This window comes from Dendropsophus ebraccatus, chromosome 9 (genome assembly GCF_027789765.1).
Source record: "Dendropsophus ebraccatus isolate aDenEbr1 chromosome 9, aDenEbr1.pat, whole genome shotgun sequence".
Lineage (NCBI taxonomy): Eukaryota > Metazoa > Chordata > Amphibia > Anura > Hylidae > Dendropsophus > Dendropsophus ebraccatus.
The window spans coordinates 69,364,236-69,388,482 of NC_091462.1; the positions used below are offsets into that span (position 1 = coordinate 69,364,236).

A 24,247-nucleotide genomic window follows, 5' to 3' on the forward strand; every position below is an offset into this window, starting at 1 on the left:
TGTGTGGGGCCCTAGGGATCTCACAGGTTCTTTTTAACAGGCTCCTGACCATACCATCAGCTCATTAATTCACCATCAATGCAAGGTGGAATTATCATTTATTTTAATCATTTTATGAAAAAGAAATATGTAATTTTAAACAAGATCAATGTTTCTTTTTAGGTCATACATAATACACTATTTAATTTAAGCCTTTATCTTTGATGTTCCAGATAATTTAAGAAGAGGCAACGTCTATGACATATGTCAGCAATGGGCAGATATTTTCTTGTAATCCATATGTTATTTGCTGTTATAACAAGCGTAAGTATTGTTTTATAATATATTAAAGCAGTGTATGAAATCATTTTATGTTAAATCATATCATGTTATTATTTATTATTATTATTATTATTATTATTTATAAAGCACACTTAATTCCAGAGCGCTATACAAGCGATAGGCATAACAAACAGGAACATTTTCAAAACACATTACATGAAGGCAAATGACAGACTGGTACATGGGGGAAAAGGGACCCTGCCCGCGAGGGCTTACAATCTATAAGGTACGGGGAGAGAAACAGGAGGTAAAGTGCAGCCAGTCAAGTGTGATGCAGAATTATTATAGGTTGTAGCCTAGTTTGAAGAGATGGGTTTTCAGGTTACTTTTGAAGGACTTGATGGTGGATGAGAGCCAAATGTGTCGGGGTAGTGAGTTCAAGAGTATGGGGGAGGCTCGGGCAAAGTCTTGGAGGCGGTTGTGCGAGGTACGAATAAGGGGGAAGCGCAGAAGGAGGTCACTGGAGGATCGAAGGTTGCGTGAGGGACGGTAGCGGGATATCAGGTCAGAGATATACGGAGGGGACAGGTTGTGGATGGCCTTGTACGTCATGGTCAGCAATTTAAAGTAAATACGTTAGGCAATGGGTAGCAAGTGAAGGGATTGGCAGAGGGGAGAGGCAGAGGCAAAGCAAGGGGAAAGGTGGATTAGTTCGGCAGCAGAGTTAAGGATAAACTGGAGGGGAGCAAGGGAGTTAGATTAAAGGCCATAGAGGAGGATGTTACAGTAGTCCAAGCGAGAAATAATGAGAGCATGTACCAGCAGTTTTGTGGAGTCATGTTAGAAAAGAGCGAATTCTGGAAATGTTTTTGAGGTGAAGGCGCAGGAGGTGATCAGGGCCTGAATATGTGGTTTAAAAGACAGGGCCAGGGGCGGAACTACCGCCGTAGCAGCCGTAGCGGCTGCTACGGGGCCCCTAGCATCGGGGGGCCCCCGGAGCTTACTGCCTACAACACCCGGTGGCCGAGCGGGCCTCCCAGGTGTTCAGTGTTCTGATTGACAGCGCGAGAAGCCATAGGCTTCCCGCCCTGTCAATCACTCTTGTGACCGCAAGCAGCATTTTGCTTGCGATCACAAGAGTGTTGCCCCCGACAGATCAGCAGCTTCCAGGCGAAGTCCCGGGCAGCGACATCACTAAGGTCAGTGTGCGTTGCGTCGGCTGGGACTTCCGTTACAGGAAGTGACGTGCACCCTGTACCGGAAGTCCCAGCCGCCGCGGCGCATACTGAGCTCAGTGATGTCGCTGCCCGGGACTTCGCCTGGAAGCTGCTGTTCTGTCGGGTGCAGATGAAGAGAGAAGAAGAGACCTGCAACCGTCAGGGGATCGTGTGGTTAGGTGAGTTGTGAGTTTTTTTTATTTTTATCAAAGGGGAACACTGGGGGCTGTATATATATGGGGGATGCACAGCACTAGGGGCTGTATTATATATATATATATATATATATATATATATATATACACATATCTATATATGGGGGATGCAAAGCACTAGGGGCTGTATATATGTGGGGGATGCACAGCACTAGGGGCTGTGTGTATATATATATATATATACCAGAGAAAAAAGTCCAGCACCAGGTCGGCATATACCATTAAAATTCCATACTTTATTAGACAATCTTCACATAGGACAGTAATAAAAGTTTACGCGTTTCAGCGCTTCTCGCGCCTTGTTCACAACTGAAGCATCCTTCAGTTGTGAACAAGGCGCGAGAAGCGCTGAAACGCGTAAACTTTTATTACTGTCCTATGTGAAGATTGTCTAATAAAGTATGGAATTTTAATGGTATATGCCGACCTGGTGCTGGACTTCTTTCTCTGGTATGCTGTGACCCTGGCTCCGGGTCTTACCGTGCACCGACGGCTATACCACAGCAGGTGAGCTGACCAACAAACAGACTTTTGCATATATATATATATATATATATATATATATATATATATATATATGGGGGATGCACAGCACTAGGGGCTGTATATATGTATGTATATATATATATATATATATATATATATATATGGGGGATGCACAATACTGGGGGCTGTATATATATATATATGGGGGAGGCACAGCACTGGGGACTGTATATATGGGGGAGGGACAGCACTGGGGGCTATATATATGGGGGAGGCACAGCACTGGGGGCTGTATATATGGGGGAGGGACAGCACTGGGGGCTGTATATATATGGGGGAGGCACAGCACTGGGGGCTGTATATATATGGGGGAGGCACAGCACTGGAGGCTGTATATATGGGGGAGGGACAGCACTGGGAGCTATATATATGGGGTAGGCACAGCACTGCGGGCTATATATATATGGGGGATGCACAATACTGGGGGCTGTATATATATGGGGAGGCACAGCACTGGGGGTTATATATATGGGGGAGGCACAGCACTGGGGGCTATATATATGGGGGAGGCACAGCACTGGGGGCTTTATATATGGGGCAGGCACAGCACTGGGTGCAATATATATGGGGGAGGCACCGCACTGGGGATTATATATATGGGGGAGGGACAACACTGGGGGCTATATGGGGGAGGCTCAACACTGGGGGCTACATATATGGGGGAGGCACAACACTGGGGGCTATATATAGGGGAGGCACAACACTGGGGGCTATATATATATGGGGAGGCACAACACTTGGGGCTATATATATATGGGGGAGGGACAACACTTGGGGCTATATATATGGGGGAGGGAAAACACTGGGGGCTATATATATGGGGAGGGACAACACTGGGAGCTATATATATGGGGGAGGGACAAAACTGGGGGCTGCCTATGGGGCAGGGAAAACACTGGGGGCTGCCCATGGGGGAGGGACAACACTGGAGACTGCCTATGGGGGAGGGAAAACACTGGGCGCTGCCTATGGGGGAGGGACAACACTGGGCGCTGCCTATGGGGGAGGGACAACACTGGGCGCTGCCTATGGGGGAGGGACAACACTGGGCGCTGCCTATGGGGGAGGGACAACACTGGGTGCTGCCTATGGGGGAGGCAAAACACTGGGTGCTGCCTATGGGGGAGGCACAACACTGGGGGTTGCCTTTGGGGGAGGGACAATATTGGGGGCCATTTGTAAGGGGAACAACACTGGGCGCTGCCTATGGAGGAGGGACAACACTGGGGGCCATTTGTAAGAGGAACAACACAGGGGGAAATCTTTAAGGAGGACGTCACAGAGGAGGCATCTATAAGGGTAACTACACTGCGGGATGTATATAATAGGGCATGCGCAGAGGGGGTGTGTCTATTTTAGTGGACTACACAGAGGGGGCCATATACTACAGGGCAAGGATAGGGAACCTTGGCTCTCCAGCTGTTTAAAAACTACAGCTTTAGCTTTGACTGTCTACACATGATGGAAGTTGTAGTTTTGCAATAGCTGGAGAGCTGAGGTTCCCTACCTCTGGTATAGGGGATGCACAGAGGTTGTCATCTACTATAAACACAGAGGGGCTCTCTACTATATTAGATGCACACAGGGCCATCTATGTGGAAGACTGAACAAGGGACTATCTACTGTATAAGGAGCCAGGGCTACCCACTGAAAGACGGCTTAAAGGGGCCAATACAGATGTGCAGTGTGTATAGAGATGAGCATGGTGCCAGAGTGAGGAGCCTAATATATCTGTCTGGCAGATTCTGTGGATTCGTGGCTCGGAGAAGTTCTCATAATGGCACAGGACAGATGGAGAAGAAGATGAAAAGGGAAGAACTCCGATCAGAGGAGAAGTCCCCTGTGAGTCACTAAATATATTTGCACTGTAATTTATATGTAGTACAGACCCTGTGTAGAGCTGGGTGTGTTGATGGTGTAGTGGTCGGTTGAGGGGGGGGCCCCAATTAAAAGTTTGCTATGGGGCCCAGCCATTTCTAGTTACGCCCCTAGACAGGGCAGAATCAAAGGTGACCTCAAGGCAGCGGACTTGAGGAACAGGGGACAGAGTGCAGCCGTTCATAGTGATTGCCAGATTAGACGGCAGGGTGGAGCGAGGTGGGGGAAAGATGATTAGTTCTGTTTTGTCCATGTTGAGCTTTAGAAAGCAAGAGGAGAAAAAGGAAGATATGGCTGATAGACACTCTGGAATCCTAGATAGCAAAGAGTCATCATGTTCATAACATGCAGCTGCAGGAAAAAAAGAGCAAGCTGTCAGACTTTGTCATCCAGACTTTCTAAAGAGAAGGCAGCGATGGTCTATTAATGTCTTCGCCTTTCTCACTGCAGTAAACACAAAGCAACAGACTGACATAGTGTTCCTGTTTTATGTGTTTACGGGTGCACAGCAGTTGCAGGTGCTGCTGGTTGCAGAACCAGATCAGCTCTGCCGTAGCTGTTAGGAGGCTATATTCTCTTTGTAACAGGCAGCCCCAGTACTCAACTTATTAATAAAGTTATAAAAAAATACTGTTAAAACGCCCACAAAAGATATTTAAAGAACTTATTGAGGGCAGAGCATGTAAAATAAAATAAAAAAGTAAAAACAAAATAAAGTAGAAAAGTAAACAAAATAAAAACCAAACAAATAAAACAAGATAAAAAGCAGACATTTATTTCCTTTCCTTTTTTCACATTGTCATGTGATATTACAAAAACTACTAAATGTATCTGAAAAAAAAAAGATTTACAATTTGCCCTGGGAAACGACACTATATGTGCATCCCCACACACGGGTACATGAAGCTTTTATCTTCCTTGAACCTTCCTATCCTTTCAACAATTGCGTTCACAACCTAATATTGATAAAATGATAATTGACCTCAGGGAGACCAGCTAAACAAAACACTAGACTGCTAGTGCTCAACACAGTGAAAACCTATGTGCATTGCCCCCTGAAATACAAATATGTAAAAAGAGTCTGTGGGGCCTTAGGGTATATGCACACTATGGAATCCCGTCAGATCACCCGCCGCTTGCAGGCGCGCACATCTCCGCTGGTCCGATAGGCTTTATTCTATGGTTTGCCAGATTCCACCGTCTGCTGGAAGACTGAGCAAGTTCATTCTTCGGGTGTATGGCTGAATCTGGCAAACAATAGAATGAAACCTATGGGACCAGCGGAGATGCATGCGTCCGCCAGCAGGGGTGAGCTACGGTGGGTGATCTGCCGGGATTCCGTATTGTGGACATACCCTTATTTTAGAGTCACAAAAATCGGGACCAGCCAGTTATCACTCCAGGGGTAGACACCAAAACCACTATAATAAACGTCCTGTTAGACGGGCCGATGGTGTCCACATCAATAATGTAAATGAGCACCAATATGCTAGATCTGCACTCGTTTACTGAACCTATTACACAACTTGATCGTTTAGCAAGGGCTGTACTGACTGTTCATACATTACCTGTCCACGCTACCGGTCTTTTACTGCCCTCTGTTTTTTTCCTGTCACTGCACACTGCAGCTTCTCTGAGCCAACAAGCCCCTCAGTCAATCACTGGCCGCGGTCGGCAGCCTGTCAGCTCAAAGAAGCTGCAACGTGCATTATCGGGAAGTTAACAGATGGCAGGAGAAGGCCGTGCGCCTGGATAGGTAATGTATAAACAGTTTATTCAATCATTAACTGTCGGCCATGCATCGCTATTACATGTAGTGATGCGTGCCCAATGATCTTCGGTCTGAACCTAAAGAAACATTCAGCCGATGATTGTTTCATAGGCTGATCATTGTCTCTATTACACGGAGTGAGAATCAGCCTGATTTGGCCGATTATTAAATGTGTAAAAGGGCCTTAGAATATGGTAAGGGAAATACCAAAGCCAGATATCAATCCACAGACAGCTGTTTCAAGGTATTGCTAGGCGGGAGCAATGCCTCGTAGACCACCACCATAAAACAATCACTGATACAATAATAAAGAAAAGTATAAACCTGACCAACCACAGATCTAAATCAGCCCAGAAACACTGCTATAACTTCTGATCAGCATTACTATATTCAGTATTTAAAGGGGTTGTCCAGGCAGGAAATTTTTTGATACAATATATAGTAGGTGATATGTAAGGTAAGTCTAGTTCATGATTTTTAATCGCCCCCTTTCCAGGCATATATCAAAGAAGTCCCCTGTCTAGACAACCCCTTTAATTGTTGACTTACTACCTTCATCTAGCCTTTACTTTTAGGGACATAATGTCTTTAATCATAAATATGACACTGCCTAGTTGCCGTCTCCAGAAAGAAATATTGGACCTATTATTTTGTTTAAGGGTAGCATGTCACGTTTTTAACATCAGTTTATAGACCAGGAAGATTCAGTATAATTTGTATTCAGTTTAATTTCTATTAATTTGAACCAGACCTATGGTCAGTCCAAAACAAGTGATTTTTTTTTACCCTTAGAGCCCTGATTCCAACAGTGTTTTTTTTCTGTACCCACCTGTTCCTGAGATATTTGGATTATTTGCAAAAAGGGGGTGAATGCTAAGGGTTTTTGATTAAAATGCTAAAGTATATCCATCCCATTTTGTAATAATGTTCCCACCCAGCTGACTACAGTATTCACTAAACAGATGGCAAAATAGTAAAACCTTATATTGTAGGAACCAGGGAGCATAGCAAGCGAGTTAAAACACTGTTAGGGGCAGATGTAGGATACCATTTTTGTGGACTAACCACGTTTTTCAACTTCTTAGTTGATTTAAAAAACAAAACAAAACGTGTAATAATGATAATAAAATGCCACCAGAGGATGACTATACAGTCTCCTTCAATGAGCCTTCAGTAATTTTTTTGCACACAGTTGCTTAGTTGTGGATTGAACCCTTTAACTTTAGACACACCAAAAATTTTGCCAGATTCTGGCGCATGTTTAACTAACCTAACTAAACTAATATGTTTAACTAATCTACCTAAACTAGTGTGCCTTTACTTTATATCAATATTCATGAATTATTATGTTTTTGTTTACTCAATTTTTCTATTTACTCTAGACCAATACCATACTTGACCCGAAGGAGGAGACTATAGAACTAGTGGCGGAAGATTTTCCATCAGTTGGTGTTACAAGGAACAAGATTATGACAGCACAGTTTGAGTGCTATCAGAAAATAATGCAAGAGCCAACACACACAAAGGAAGGTAACTTTTGCATATAGCTTGAGTTTTTTTTTGTTTTGATAAAAACAATTGTATAATATTCAGTTTACTCATAGGCTGTATCCTCACATGTGCTTAGATTTTTGACAGCTCCAATTTATATAAAGATGTTTTATATATGTATACAATGGTGTTCAAATGCGACAGTCTGCTGCAGACTGTCGCTGACATAATCGTGATCTCTCAGCATGTTAAAAGACCATGCACAATGTCAGCTGATCGTTGCCTTTCAACATGCGCTATTACACTAAACGATTATCGTCCTGAGCGGTCAGTAAGGGCCTTAAGGCCCTGCAATGATTTTACAAGGACTACTCATTGTAAATTTTGCATAGTGTACTGTTGAAAAAAAATTCAAATTTGTACTCTGTTTTTATTGCAATTGAAGTAAATTGGAGTATAGTATGGGTCATAGAGTCAGTACTTTGAGCATCAGTCTCAAAGTCTGTCTTATAATTAGGAGAAAAGATCATTTATAGTAATGCAGAATTATTGATGTAAAAAAAAACCCTGTGTTTATGTCAGAACCATTTAGGGAATAAAAAGTAAAAGTTGAATCAGTAGCAAAAATTAGTTATTGTCCAAAATCAATCTAGCTCACCTAAGGCTGGTGTCACACAGCAATATTCCCACGCGTGAGGCCTTCTTGCTTGTCAATCACCCCACAGATGGCGCTGACAGGACAGAGGGCTGTCACTAGCCACAGCCCAAATGACTAGTTCATGGCTCTCCCCCTGCCTCACAGGATTAAAATTATTTTACCGGACATGAAGACTGGGGGCCCAGAACCCCCGACACCATTAGAGACCCAGCTGCGTGGTGCGTGCAGCCTTTCTTAGAGCCCAATCAGTGTGAATGTGCTGATAGGTTCCCTTTAAGTGCTACATCACCGAACACTACTTTGCTTTCCCTCCTAGTGCTGCAGGGCTCAGAACTGGAAGCCAAACTTTGCATGGCAGTTATTTAGGGAGGACAAGGGGAGTCAGTACTGAAAAAGAGTTTTTTCTACAATAAACTGACAGATTTAGTTTGAGGGTAGAAACACATACCATATCTGCAGCGGATTTCATGCTGCAAGTTTGCAGTGAAATCCGCTGCAGATACCTTCCCTATCAGTTTCAATGTGCCAGCCCCCTTAATCCTCTGCCGCCTGGAGCATACCTTACCGCATCATCCCAGATGACAATCCCGCACAAGTATGTAATCACGTTGAAACTGACAGGGAAGGTATCCGCAGCGGATTTCGCTGCAAACCCGCAGCGTGAAATCTGCTGCGATCTACCCTCAGGGCATGTTCACATGTAGCGGGTTTGCAGTTGATTTCACATTGTTAACTTTTATTTGTATGTAAACATACAAAGGCAGCAAGTAGTGATCCAGAGAGTTAAAGGGAACCTGTCACCCGGCATTCCGGCGCAGTGTGGTGGGCTCGTTGCCGGAATCCCGGGTGACAGGTCCTTTTTTGGTGCTGTGGCATGGTGGGGCTGTAAGAGGCAGTTCTATGCCTCTGGAGTGGGAATTGGAGTTCAGGTGAAGCTCCTGGTCCAGATACTCCACTCCAGCCTTAGAGCTGATGAGGCTCTGAAACCACCTGGTGGATCTATTAGAGACTCCAGAGCTTCCAAGGTGAGGGCTCCCAGGTGAAGACTCCCAGGGTGGGAGAACACAGGCAGCTCTAGGCCTGTGGGAGCTGCAGACAAGAAGTCTGGGTGAGACCAGTGGAGCTGGTGATATTGAGCATTAGGCTCATAAGTGACAGCTAGGGAAGCTGTGGTGTTGGTCAGTGGCTAGACGGCCTAGGTTTTATTTTATTGGCAGTGTTGCCTATGTCTTGTGTTTTTTGAACGGATAAATAAAGCTGACTGAGGTCAGTATAAAGCATACAGCACTGACTGGACTGCAATTTGTGATGTGCCACCTGTCTCAGGCCCAGGAGATGGCGATCCCAGCGAGTGAGTAACCCCCAGATTGTCACAGTGCTTACACTTCTAATGGCTCAATCTAATGATCTGAGGAGGTCTGAACACCTATAGCTCAACCAATGAAAACTTTTGACAAGACTCTAGGACCTTTAAAGGTATATCACTACCATAAAAAGAAGTCTATTTTTGATTGTTTAAATATAATTTGGGAACAGATTTCTAATCCTTAACCACCTTTCTGTATAAATTAGTAATGTATTTGTTATTAGTACTGTGCAACATTCTAACCTTATTTATGATTTTCCTTTTTTGCTTCTACTTAGATCGGTTTTGTAATAGGACATGGGATGGATGGTTATGTTGGGGTGATGCAGCAGCAGGAGACATTTCTGAGCAACACTGCCCAGATTATTTTCAGGACTTTGATCCCTCAGGTAAGTTTTGAGAAATGTCATTTCATTTTTCTTCATGATATGCATATATGAGATGAACTGGCATTGTGTTAGTATGTACATATTTTGTAAATAAAAGTTGAGAGGCGCTTTCTGGTGTAGTACATAAAGTCAAATAGCACTTCAAGGGTAAGGTGAGAAGTAGTGTCCACTCACCTAGTCGAGTTGTGCTAGGATTAGGCACAACTAGAATATGCACTTTGGGTCAGTGTTCACACTGCAGCTCGCTGGAGGGCCACTAAGGATGAACACGAGTGTAGTATTTTAGAAGCCTAGGAGAGCTGGATCCGACCAAGCCAGCAAGCAAAGTTTTCCCCAAAGATCCACAAGTGCAGGTGTTTAGGAGGAGGCATTCAGATGTCCCATTTGTTCTCATAGGAGCGAACCATCAAACCAGCAGGAACTCACAAATATCCAAAAACATATTTGTTAAAAAACAGCTGCATGTTTCAGCTCAGTATTACATGTGAGCCTATCTCAGTGCATAGTACAAAGCACACATTATCACTTTTAAATAGTACATGACTTGGGACCAACCCCTTCCGGGTCATAGTTAACTGGGCGGGGTTGAAAGATAGGCAGGTGAATAATTAGATAGGCAGATCAATAAATAAATATATTTCCATATAAATAAACATACTGTAGACATGTCACAGGTGAAGTGCTCGAGGGGGTGTACATCTCGCCTAGGTTGCTACACACGGTGAGATGGTAAGTCCAGGATGGATCTGTTGCTCAGCAGTGTTATGCTGCTGAGTTGTTATTTATTTTTACCGGGCCTGGATTTACATGGAATGGCAGGTAGGTTTTGGTAGTGGGACTTGCCATTCCCTCCCCCCGATCCACTTTGGGTGTTGTGATCAGGTGTGCTCTGATGAGCCTGGAAAAGGTAAAAGCTCTGCAGAGCTGCAGGTGGTTGCTCTCAGCCAGTGTGTTTGGTGGAAGCTGTGAATACAGACACTGCTGGAGCTTATACATACCCTGCGGTATCCAGGTGAAAGACGCCGTGTTATCTAGTGTCAGATAGGTGAGAAGACCTGTTAGTAAGCGCCCAGACAGGCAAGACCTTTTTGTTTGTTTTATTCTTAAAGCACGGTGCTGCTGTATTTCTGTTTGCTGGACGGTTTATGCTGCAAATAAACGCCAAGCTGATATTTTACAAGTCCAAGTCTGCTGTGAACTGTGTCCAAACACACCATCCCCCGGGAAGATCCCTACAATACGTATAGATGCAAAATGATTATACCCCCATTGTGCTTTTAGAAAGTAGGGAGAATGTACACAATACATACTCCTATGCAACCTAAACAACGGTTACACCCATCTCGTAGACGCTCTATATTGCTGTCATAGCAACCATTCAACCCGAGCACCGCAGAGATATGAACTTCGTTTTTCATCAGCCGTGGTTACACCCACCTTTATAGGCGCTCGATGTTGCTGTCATAGCAACTAGTCAACATGAGCGCCATGAAGGTGTGAGCAGAATTTTCCATCGGCAGTAGTTATACCTACCCCTATAGACACTCAATGTTGCTGTCATAGCAACCATTCACCATTAGCGCTACGGGGATACGAGCAGAGCTTTTCACATCACAGCTATCTCTTGCCTTCCCTCTGTGTAACCCCACCCTGTGAACTAAGACCCGGAAGGGGTTGGTTCCGAGGAGTCATGTACTATATTTAAAGGGGTTGGCACTTGATACTAATACTGTACACTGAACTATTTTACTAAGTGTACTCACTGTATACACTGACAGCAGCTCCCTGTGTACCTCATAGAGCTAAAATCAGACTCCCCTCCTCCAGGCTGTGCTGTCCTGTTCTCCGGTGTTTTGGTCCATAAGATTGCTTACATGGAGGATCATGTGACCATGCCCTGCCCCCCCAGTGTCCACCACTGAGCCTGTATATGTCTATGGAGGACACAGTGGACAGGGCATGGTCACATGCTCCTCCATGTCAGACATTTTATGGACAGAAACAAAACAGAGAGGGGCAGCACAGCCTGGTGAAGGGGAGTCTGATTGTAGCTCTATGAGGTACACAGGAAGCTGCTGTCAGTATATACAGTGAGTACACTTACTAATACTGTATACTGACATATTTTACTATAAAGTGGCCAACCCCTTTAAGGGTGCCTTCACACACACCGGATCCGCAGCAAATTTCACGATGCGGATTCGCAGCAAAATCCGCTGCAGATCCAGTGTCAGTGCATCCCTATGAGAATGCATACTCGCAGCGTGATTGACATCCCGCTACTTGGATGTAAGTTAACCCCCCAGCGTCTGGAGCATACATCACTTACTCTCCGCTTCGGCTTGCTTCGGGGGTTCTCGGCAGCATGTCCCGCTCAGCCAATCAGTGGCTGCAGCAGGGCAGGGCACTGATTGGCTAAGCGGGACGAGCAGATGTCGGCAACCCCCGAACCAAACTGGAGCGGGAAGCAGGTGATGTATGCTTCGGCCTCTGGGGGGGGTTAACTTACATACACGCAGTGGGATGTCAATCCCACTGTGAGTATGTATTCACATAGGGATGCACTGACACTGGATCCGCAGCAGATTTCACAGCGTGAAATCCGCTGCGGATCCGGTGTGTGCGAAGGCACCCTAAAGGAGATTATGTTTGATTAGTAACATGCTTGTGAAAGGCTGAAAAGCCGAAACCCACCGTTGTTCACAGTCTGTTCTCACAATGTATGTTTGTGCTCATGACTGTATATTGTATTGAGGTAAGTGGATAAGTGAATTGCAGTATGAGTCACAGGAACATTTAAAAATGCGCGCTGTGTGTGAACATAGCCTAAATGTATTATGGATGGTTATGGATGGTTTCACCTAATCATAATTTGAATGCAAATCCTGGCTCATTTTACGCTAGTGTAAAATTTGCTTAAAGGTGTCCATACCCCTAATACTACATTTTAAAGGTATAGCACATCGGAGACTAGTTTGTGGAATGCCGACTTCCACATTACACAGTGAATGGAGTTTGTTCACTTGAAAGGAAGCTGAGCTGCAGCTACAGGTCACTACAGCTACACAATGAACAGAGACAAACTGCTTCCTTCCCTGTTCACTGTGTAGTGTGGGCACCAAACAGGTGATTGGCAGGGTGCGGCACCTAGCCAATCATTTACTGATGAGCCATACTGTGGATATCTCATTCGGTCATTTTGCCTGGAAAACCTCTTTATGGGTATGGTGTGCTCCTAACTCTCCACTGACAAATGATGATGTACTCTGAGGAATAAGTCAGTGCCAGAGCAGTCTGGTGGCGGTGGCTTACCTCTCCCCATAGGGAACACGTGAAAATTCAGCTGTGCCGAAGATCTACTTGTGTTGGGAAGTTTGGAGGGATAACAGTCAGCCAAACAAATGTTTGTCTAACAGTTATTGGAAGTGTATAGCCAGCTTAGGGGCCTAATTGCATTCCATTTTGCCCATTATCGTTGACAATGTGTAAAAAAAGGTATGCTGACATATGCTACAGTGTACTTCCAGCACGACTATTGATGATTTTAATACAACAAATGCAGTCTGTTAATTAATATTTATGTCCATTTTATAAATGTACATTTTTTGTGCAGGGATCAAAAGCATGGTCTGCTACACTCTTCTTTCCTCCACAGAAACTGTACATGGAAATAGAGCTATACAAAGGATCAAATTACTAATGTTGTAAGTTAGGAATATGTCATTTTATTCTTTTAAACAAATTTATATTTTTATAATTAACTATCTGAATTTTTTTTCCTGTTTTAAAGAGAAAGTTACAAAGGAGTGTGGTGCAAATGGATACTGGTTCAAGCATCCAGACAGTAATAGAACATGGACAAATTACACACAGTGTAATGCCTTCACTATTGAAAGAGTAAAGGTGGGAATTTTTGAATTTACCTTATCATATAATTTTTTGTTGAAGGAAGTATACACACAGAAAACCAGAGGTTTTAATATAGAAAGTTCATATAAAAACGTACTTGTTCACTTACTTGTAAGAGAGAACATACATGTACAAAACATGTGCCATATAGATCACTATTTGAATAAGCAAGTATGCTCGCTCTGTTAAGGTTAAGTAAGCACCACTCAGCTGTCATTGCCTAAAGACACATCAGGAGGAAATCCTGACATATGTACAAAACACGTGCCATATAGATCACTATTTGAATAAGCAAGTATGCTTGCTCTGAAGAGGTTAAAGTGACACTGTCACCCCCTTTGTTCATTTTGACATCTCTACACAGGTGTAAAGGGTAAATTTAGTGTTTTTCATACCTTATTTCTTATCATACGTCATGGTGCTTGTTCAAGTAAAAAGTGTCCTTTTATCATCTGCAGATTGTATTAAGTGGGCGTGGCCTCGCGGCACTAGCGCCACATAACCCCGCCCACAACGGCACAATTGGCCCCGCCCCCTCGCCGGCCATTGGAACAGGCTGGCCGAAAGGTCTAGACTCCACCCCCTTTACGTTGGTCAACCAATGGGCGGCGAGGGGGCGGGGCCAACCGTGCCGTTGTGGGCGGGGTTATGTGGCGCTAGTGCCGCGAGGCCACGCCCACTTAATACAATCTGCAGTTGATAAAAGGACACTTTTTACTTGAACAAGCACCATGACGTATGATATGAAATAAGATATGAAAAACACTAAATTTACCCTTTACACCTGTGTAGAGATGTCAGAATGCACAAAGGGGGTGACAGTGTCACTTTAAGTGTGAGGAATATGGACAACCTTGTCTTTATTCATCAATATGTAAATGGTATATTCTTACAGTGGATACTTCATATATTCTCTATATATTAATTGTAATCGTATTTGTGTTCAGTCCCAGAGCTAATCCAAGTTGATGATATGGAATTATTGACTAGCATGGAGTCAGACCATCTGTTTACTTTGTGGAAAAGACCAAATGCTCTCTGCAAGGAGCAATAAGAATGAAGTTGCAAAGGAGATTGTGGATGGTGCGTTTACACAGAGAGATTTATCTGACAGATTTTGGAAGACAAAGCCAGGGATGGATTTAAAAAGAGGAGAAATCTTAAACTTTCTTTTATGTTCCCTGGTTATGGTCTGTTCCTGGCTTTGGCTTCAGTGATCTGTCAGATAAATCACATAAGGGTATGTTCACACTGAGTAATATAGGCGGAATTCTGCGGCGGAGCTCTCTACCGCAGAATCGCGCCTGTGTCTGTGTCACACAGTGTGTCTATGGGAGGACATGTCAATTCTTTGAGTGGAGAGCAGCGGAATCAAAGGCGCGCAAGTCCTTCCGTAAAGACACTGTGTGACAGTGAAGCAAGCGAGATTCCACAGCGGAGAGCGCCGCCTATATTACTCAGTGTGAACATAACCTTAGGCAGGCTTACTTCAGAAAAGAAGCAAGAATATAGAATGTTTCATAATTTGCTCCAAATAAAGCGTATAGCCATAGAACCAATTTCATAGTGTTGGGTATGATGGGGACATCGCAGGGAGTCCAAACATGGTCTGTCCACCCGTCCTTGTCATCACATAATTGAGATCTCACATTCTGAATGTCTGGGGCATATGAGGTTAAATATTCTAGGAATTAGAACAGTGAGATATGAATAATAAAGTAGGTCTAGGGCAGGGGTCTCAAACTCAATTTACCCGGGGGCCGCTAGAGGTAGAGTCTGGGTGAGGCTGGGCCGCATCAGGTTTTCCACAAGAAGGGGACTGGGGGGTGACACAGGGGACTGGGGGGAGGAGAGGGTGACACAGGGGACTGGGGGGAGGAGAGGGTGACACAGGGGAGCTGGGGGGTGACACATGGTACTGGGGGGAGCTGGGGGGTGACACAGGGGACTGGGGGGAGGAGAGGGTGACACAGGGGACTGGGGGGGAGCAGGGGGGTGACACAGGGGACTGGGGGGAGGAGAGGGTGACACAGGGGACTGGGGGGAGCAGGGGGTGACAGAGGGGAGCTGGGGGGTGACACAGGGGACTGGGGGGGAGCAGGCGGGTGACACAGGGGACTGGGGGGAGGAGAGGGTGACACAGGGGACTGGGGGGGAGCAGGGGGTGACAGAGGGGAGCTGGGGGGTGACACAGGGGACTAAGGGAGCAGGGAGTAAAAGAGGGGAGCTGGGGGGTGACACAGGGGACTGGAGGGAGCAGGGAGGTTACACAGGGGACTGGGGGTCTCTGAGAGGGGACTGGGGGGAGCATGGGGTGACACAGGGGACTGGGGGGAGCAGGGGGTGACACAGGGGACTGGGGGTCTCTGAGAGGGGACTGGGGGTGACACAGGGGACTGGGGGTGACACAGGGGACTGGGAGTCTCTGAGAAGGGACTGGGGGGTGACACAGGGGACAGGGGGGAGCTGGGGGTCACTGAGAGGGGACTGGGGGGAGCTGGGCACACACACCTCCTCCTCCTCTCACCCCCGGCACCGGCACTCTCCTCTCAGCCGCACATGCAGCTCCTCGATCTCTGGAAGAGGAGGCCGCGGGGACTGCAGGGTGGGGTGATCGCATCGCTGCAAGTCCTGGGGCTGTAAAGCAGGATCGGGGGTCTGCGCTGCATCCCCCGATCCTGCTGAACAGCCCCAGGACTTGCAGCGATGCGATCACCTTGCAGTCCCCGCGGCCTCCTCCTCCAGAGACCGGGGAGCTGCATGTGCGGCAGGGACGCTAGGGGGCGGTGGCTCTGCTAGGCGGTTGTAGGCCCCTGCACCGCTCACCTGCCCCGCACCGCCGCCGCACACCTCCCCTCCCACCACCAGCACCACCGCCGCACACCTCCCCTCCCACCACCAGCACCACCGCCGCCGCCCACCTCTCCGTCGTCTTCCGGAGGCCGGCCGAACAGCTGCAGCTGTCCCTGATGCCGGCCCCCCTCTGCCGCGTCATCAACTGCTCAGCCGCGATTGGCTGAGCTTAACTTTATGCTCAGCCAATCGCGGCTGAGCAGCTGATGACGCGGCAGAGGGGGGCCGGCATCAGGGACGGCTGCAGCAGTTCGGCCGGCCTCCCGAAGACGAGCACAGTGTCAGGGCCGCACTTACAGGAAAGCTACCATTGAGGTGGGGGCCGCAAACTAGTGTCCCGAGGGTGCAGTTGGCCCGCGGGCCGCGAGTTTGAGACCCCTGGTCTAGGGCTTGTACCTTTGCCAGGGCACCTGAGAGTATCTTTTTTTGATATTTTCAGGTGTGTTCCTTTGATGGCTGAGGGGGATGGATGATATTCTGCCCAGAAGACCTGAGTCATAGATGTTGGGTGATGCCTCCAGGACAGCCCTTTCAGGCCTTAAATAAAAATGAGAATGTTTGAGTGCCTTAAAGTTGGGGATTCAATCGAATTGATTTGTACACAATTTTCTAAGCCCAATCCTCTGTAGAGCGAGAACCTGTACATCTCTATGCAGAAATTTATCCTTTTGTTTTTTTTTTGTTTGAAGTGTCTGTATCTTTTGTTAACCATCTTTTTGTAACTAAGCCGAATACTGTACATTTTTAGGCTATGTTCACACTGCGTATGAATCCGTCCGTAGTGCGAACCGCGAATATACGCACATAGTTTTCTGGTTGATGCGTTCCCTTGAAAGTATACGATATACGCCCGCACAGTGCACACTACGTATGAGCTTACGGCCGGATCGTATACGGCGCTGTGAAAATGAACAAGACCATTGTTTGAGGACGGAAATGTTGAAACTCACGGCCATAGATTTCCATGCGGTCCCGTACAAAGTACTTATTTCAGCCAAATTAAACTTGATTTTTCGATCCAAAAGGTTCTGTGTGGTTTACGGGGCTGGGCGAAGATTTCCAAGTAAATGACCTGCCTCAGATCGCTTCGAAACAAGCTAGGGAAGCATAACTGTACTGCGGGCGTATGTTCGCGGTTCGTACGCATCCGGCCGCATGTCGATTTTTCCCTCGCCCGTAGTTTCAGCCGCACATGTACGGCAGCGTAAGACCTGCGTACGGATTCGTACGCAGTGTGAACATAGCCCTAAGTATTAAAACTAAAAGCTGTGCGACCATATCTTGTATGACTAGATGGCTTACTCTACCATGTGCATCCTTCGTGTGTGTGTCTGGCAGCGGTCAGTGGGTCGCGTGTATGACAGTGGCTGGGGGGTCCAGACTAGCGAAATTTCGTGTTTGTGTTTTCTGTTTGTGGGTCTGGCAAGCAGAGCAAGGTTTTGTGTATGCACTTTGGTCTGTGTGTGTGTGGCGACGGCCGGTGGGTCACATGTATGACAGCGGCTGGTGTGTCCAGACACAGGGAACGTTTGTGTTTGTGTAGGCCAGCGAACAGGGAGTATTTGTGGCAAAGGGGGTGTCTGGGTGTGCGAAAAGCTGGCAGATGGCGATTTACGTTCTAATTGAGCCTGGGAGCAGGGCATAAAACTTGATTCGTAAAGTGAATCAACCTGTAGAGCTAGTGCAAACCAGGGGAACCCCAACTCCCTGATTTCTTCTGATCCATCTTTGGTTTGGTTGTCCCCCTAAGGCTCCCCCCTCGTCATGACGGCGAGGCTTGGCATGTGACATGACATTAAGTAAGCACCACTCAGCTATCATTGCTGCATCTAAGCATGCCATTTATAAGAACCACTTGATTAGCTCTCACAGTGGTGCCTATGTCGGGCATGGGTTTACACATCTAAAATGACCCATACTCTTGTGCTTTATATTTTTGGAGACATAAAGGGGGCCCGTGTGTTCAAAAAAAGTTCACTTTTTGCCTTATCAGTCCATAGAACATTATCTCAGTGGTGTTCTTGGAAAATGGGGTTGTCTGGGGTTTTACAAAAAAAGATATATGACACTAAAGCCTTTGTAAAATAGAAAAAAAAAAACTTTACTTTTGTGCTGACTTAAAAAAATAGAAGAAATAAAGTTTTTACTACATGCCAAAAGAACTGATGTATTTTCCTGTACAGTATTGACTGACGTCATTAACTATATTTATGATTACTGTATTCTAAATCTCATATTTTTTTTTTTTTTTTTTTTTTTTTAGACAGCCCTTAATTTGTTTTACTTGACCATTATTGGACATGGATTGTCAGTTGCATCACTTTTGATATCTTTAGGAATTTTCTTCTACTTTAAGTAAGTAATTATTTCCAATAATTTTTCATAACTGTAACAAATATATCTCCTATGGGAACTAGATGACTTGCCACAAATTAATAATTATTTCAGTGTAAGGTTTTCTGGCATTTTACAGCAAATGACAGTCCATAATTGTGCCAAATAACCATACTTTGGATTTTGAAATGACAGACTGATTAAAAAAATATGGTAATGAACATTGTGCTGTTAGAAAATTAGGCACAATTAAATAAAATTACATTGGAAAACAAATCTAGCATAAATGGCACCCGTATGTAAAAGCTGTCTGACAGTCAAGACTATCCACAGGATATGTAATAAGTGTTTGATTGCTGGGAGTTCCATCCTGTGGATAGGTGATGTGTTAATATAAGGAAAACCCCATTTAAAGCGACTATGTACCCACAATCTGACCCCCCCTCCCCCAAACCACTTGTACCTTTGGATAGCTGCTGTTAATCCAAGATCTGTCCTGTGGTCTGTTCGGCAGGTGATGCAGTTATTGTCCTAAAAAAATACTTTTAAACTTGAAGCTCGTGCCAAATGGGAGTATCTGTGCCCCTTTGCACCACCCCTCCGACCCTCCTCTTCACCCTCTTCATCATTAGTTATGGCACTAAAACATTTTCTCCATGCTGAACATTGCACAGGTCCTTAACGATCCAGCCCATGTGCTGGACTGCCACAGGTGGGGAATAGGAGGCAATCTGCCTGGAGCATTCCTAATGATGAAGAGGGTGGGGAGGAGGGACGGAGTGGTGGTGCAAAGTTAGGGCACAGATACTCCCGTAGGGCACAGGGTTTCAGGTTTAAAAGCATTTTTTTAGGACAATAACTGCACCACCTGCCGAACAGATCGCAGGACAGATCTTGGATTAAAAGCAGCTATCCGAAGGTACAAGTGGTTTTGGGGGGGGGGACAGATTGTGGGTACAGAGTCGCTTTAAAAGCTGAGCAACACAATCATATACAATGAACAATACATTTTGTATTTTAAGTGTTCCTCCAAAATGTTAGTAGAATTACATATCCTTCATCTTCAATTAACATGGGTGAAACGTATAAGCAGTCAATAGGTTTGTAGATGTTTGTAAAACACAGTGTAGCTAGTTGAAAATACTATTTAAAGGGCAATGCCATTAAAATATTTTCTCTTTCAAATTAACTGGTGTCAGAAAGTGCCAGAGATGTGTCATTTACTTTTATTAAAAAAATCTTAAGTCTTCCAGTACTTATTAACTGCTGTATGCCATAGACATAGATAAATAGGACATACAGCAGCTGATAAGTACTAGCAGACTTGTGACTTTTTAAATAGAAATAAATTACAAATCTCTGGTACTTTCTTACACCAGTTGATTTAAAAGATACATTTTTTTTCACTGGAGTACCCCTTTAAGCCCAAACCTGAATAAAATAACAAGAGATTATTTTGGGATTATCCTGTGGGGCGGTATAATTTACAGTAGCTGGACCCCTCTGTGTATCATTTCAGGTACACTTAAAGCTTAGCTTTTTATTATTGTGGTTAGTGAAACTATTTTTTCAACACTACAATGCCAGAACAGATGTTGCTCATGCTACTGTGAGCAGCTTGCTTTTCCTAAACATGCTACCATGGACCATCTCTTGCCCATTGGTAGGCAGTTGAAAGGGAAGCAGCCAGCAGTAGATCTTGATGATTCTGTGCCCAAGTGCATTAAATGAGGTTGAACATTCCTCAGATAACCATTAGAGATGAGCGGACCGGGTTCGGGTTCGAGTCGATCCGAACCCAAACGTTCGGCATTTGATTAGTGGTGGCTGCTGAACTTGGATAAAGCTCTAAGGTTGTCTGGAAAACATGGATACAGCCAATGACTATATCCATGTTTTCCACATAGCCTTAGGGCTTTATCCAAGTTCAGCAGCCACCGCTAATCAAATGCCGAAAGTTCGGGTTCGCATCGACTCGAACATGCTTGAGGTTCGCTCATCTCTAATAACCATTAATAACCTCACTGATATTATGCAAAGGCATGTAGGTGTGTGTTTTACTGGGCCTGGTGCTCATAATTGCTGAATAAATTGAGATTTTTCAAATATTCTTAAAACTAGCATTCAGTAGTGGTATGAACACCCAAACCCCAACCGATTAAAACATATCATTGACAGTAATGCTTTAATCGTTACAGAAATCAGCTCAATCTTATTATTCTCAGCAGGGTAGGTGTCAGCAAGTGTTAAATACATAAATATATATAAGTTATCAGTCTGTGATTAGTGGGGTACTGCTTAGGAGCACCAACAATCATAGTTACTAAGGTGATTGATTTGCAACTACCTTTAAATGGTGTCCAGAGTAGCGGGTAAGCCCACAAATAGGTTGTAGAAGCTTTGCTTTGCTTCTCTTGTCTCTTTGGACATGTGCGGCAATCAGTCTTTGTGATGTCACAATGGATCTTTATGACGTCACACTGTGGTGATTTTTGTATTTCTGTACTGCTGATATTTATGAACGTTTTGTACCAGTATTCTGTCAACATGTGTATTATGCTATGCAATATAATTCAACTATATTTCAATCTTTCTGTTTTAGAAATTTGAGCTGCCAGAGAATTACACTCCACAAGAATCTTTTTTTGTCCTTTGTCTGCAATTCAGTTGTCACAATAATCTCATTAACAGCCGTGGCAAACAATCAACCCTTGGTTGCTACCAACCCAGTAAGTCAGAATGAAATGTGTGATTAAATAATTATTCGGTCTTGTCTGTTGCAGTACCAGCTTATCAGCTTGCAAAGACACACATCTCTAACAGTAACTATGCACATTTAAAGTGATATTGTCACCTCTTTTCCATATACAGCTGTGCTCAAAAGTTTACATATGCTGGAAGAATTTTTGCTTTCCTGTCCTTTTTTTCAGAGAATATAAATGATGACATAAAATCATCTAAATGACCCAGATCAAAAGTTTACATACCCCAGTTTTTAATACCCTGTATTGCCCCCTGTAATATTAATGACAGCTTGAAGTCTTTTGTGGTAGTTGTGGATGAGGCTCTTTATTTTCTTAGATGGTAAAGCTGCCCTCTCTTCTTTTCAAAAAGCCTCCAGTATCTGTAAATTCCTGGGCTGTCTTGAGTGAACTGCGCGCTTGCGATCTCCCCAGAGTGTCTCAATGATATTGAGTTCAGGAGACTGAGATGGCCACTCCAGAACCTTAACTTTGTTCTGCTGTACCCAATGACTGGTCGATCATGACAACCAGAAATACTCAAATGACCCTGATCAAAAGATCACATGGTTTTTTTTGCCTGATAACATGCACAGAAGTTGACGCAAATTGACAAAAATTGCAGCCATAACTGCCAGTAAAATTGTTCAGGATGCAAAGAAAAACCCACAAATATCATCAGCTGTAATACAGGACTTTCTGAAAACTAGCAGTTTGGCTTTTTCAGGATGCACAATAAGGAGGACTTGAAGAAAAATGGGCTGCATGGTCGGGTCGTCAGAAGAAAGCCATTACTGCGCAAATGCCACAAAGTATCTTGCCTACAATACACTAAACATTGCAGAGACAAGCCTCAAAACTTCTGGAACAAGGTCATTTGGAGTGATGAGACCAAAATCGAACTGTGTGGCCACAACCATAAAAGTTACAATTGGAGAGTTGTCAACAAGGCCTATGATGAAAGGAACAGCATTCCTGCTGTAAAGCACATAGGTGGATTGCTGAAGTTTTGGGGATGTGTGAGCTACAAAGGCACAGGAAACTTGGTCAAAGTTGAAGGAAAGATGATTGCAGCACTTTATCTGCAAATTTGCACTAATTAGCTCGAAAGCTGCACATGGTACGTACTTGGACGCTCCAACATGACAATGAACCAAAACACAAAGCTAGGTCAACCTGTCATTGGCTACAGCAGAACAAAGTGATGTCTCTCCTGACCTCAATATCATTGAGACACTGGGGAGATCTCAAGCACGCAGTTCGGGCAAGACATGCTAGGAATTTACAGGAACTTGAGGCTTTTTGCTAAAAAGAATGGGCAGCTTTACCATCTGAGAGAATAAAGAGCCTCATCCATAACTACCACAACAGATTTCAAGCTGTCATTGATGTTAGAGGGGACAATGCACGGTATTAAGAACTGGGGTGTATAAACTTTTGACCAGGGTCATTTGGATCTTTTTGGTTGTCATTGCCATTTAATTGGCTTCACCTAACCACTAACCATGAGTGAAAAAAAGTTTTTATGTTATCGTTTCTATTCTCTGAAAAAAGCAAAAGAAAGCAAAAATTCTGCCGGGGTATGTAAACTTATGAGCACAACTGTATATGCAGTTCTCAGCAACATTCAGAAGCATACATGCTGTACATTTCATATCTACCTGTATAAACCCTGTCTTTGTTGTCTTTCTGCTCAAAAATAGTTTTTTATCTTTGGGGGACAGTGTCATCTGGCCGCGGCTTCCCTGCTGTTGTGCCTTCACCTTCCCACCTATTTCAGCGTCGTAGTCTCTGGCCCCTCTGTAATGCCATTAGAATGTTCCACACCAACTGAAGCCAAGCGCCTGGGATCATCTCGCGGGGAATTGGTGGCACAGGCAGAGTCGGGCAATGACATTGCTGTATTTTAAGCTGCCCTTACCGAGCCTGCGCCCACACTTGAGGGCAACAGCCTTCAGTCTTCAGTGATTATGTCACCGCTTAGCAAGAGTACCAAAACATGATATAGCGGGGCAGAAGGAAGATTTCTAGTAAGTTCCCTGCATGTCAGCAAACAACATCATGCCGTCAGCTGAGTATACGGCAACGTCACTATGTCTGAGCCACTGATTTCTCAGCGCTTCACTGCAGTAGGAGTGGCTCATTCTAATGATGTCACGGAGGAGGTCAGAGACCATGACAGAGACATAGGCGGGAAGATGGGAGCACAACGCCTGTGATGCCCTGCCCAGATGACACTGTCCACCTTTGATAAAACAATTTTTGAGTCGAAAGACAACAAAGACCTTGAATAGCATATATTGAAAGGGGGGGGGGGTTGTTACAATTTCAGCTTAAACAACAAGTTATTTCTAGATAGCTAAATAAAATTGATAGGAGGATTTAGATTTTACCTTAACATGAAAATTAGATTTTCCTATATTCATCTTAAGCCCCTATTCCACAGGTCGTTTAGAGGAGCAAACGAGCGCTCTCAGCGCTCGTTTGCTCCTCGTTCCCCGCTCGCTGCGGCAGCAGCGAGCTGGTGAGTGCGGGAGGGGGCGTCGGGGAGCTGCGGGGGGGCTGCCCCGGGGATCGCTGATTGTCCAGGCAGCCCATAGGATATAGCAGCGTCTGCT

General features: G+C 44.9%; 1 protein-coding gene across 2 annotated transcripts in view; it reads left to right on the forward strand.

The window, feature by feature from the left end:
- Positions 1-24,247, forward strand: part of CALCRL (calcitonin receptor like receptor) — a 74,522-nt gene that overhangs the window by 23,421 nt on the left and 26,854 nt on the right. Inside the window, exons 2-8 of one of the 2 annotated variants that reach the window (XM_069983582.1) lie at positions 213-303; positions 3,982-4,081; positions 7,271-7,418; positions 9,682-9,792; positions 13,583-13,695; positions 18,818-18,909; positions 21,491-21,617. In XM_069983582.1, the coding sequence (XP_069839683.1) occupies positions 4,031-4,081; positions 7,271-7,418; positions 9,682-9,792; positions 13,583-13,695; positions 18,818-18,909; positions 21,491-21,617 (642 nt within the window). In that variant the 5' untranslated portion in view covers positions 213-303; positions 3,982-4,030. The remainder of the gene's footprint in view (positions 1-212; positions 304-3,981; positions 4,082-7,270; positions 7,419-9,681; positions 9,793-13,582; positions 13,696-18,817; positions 18,910-21,490; positions 21,618-24,247) is intronic. The other variant, XM_069983581.1, reaches the window with a different exon arrangement.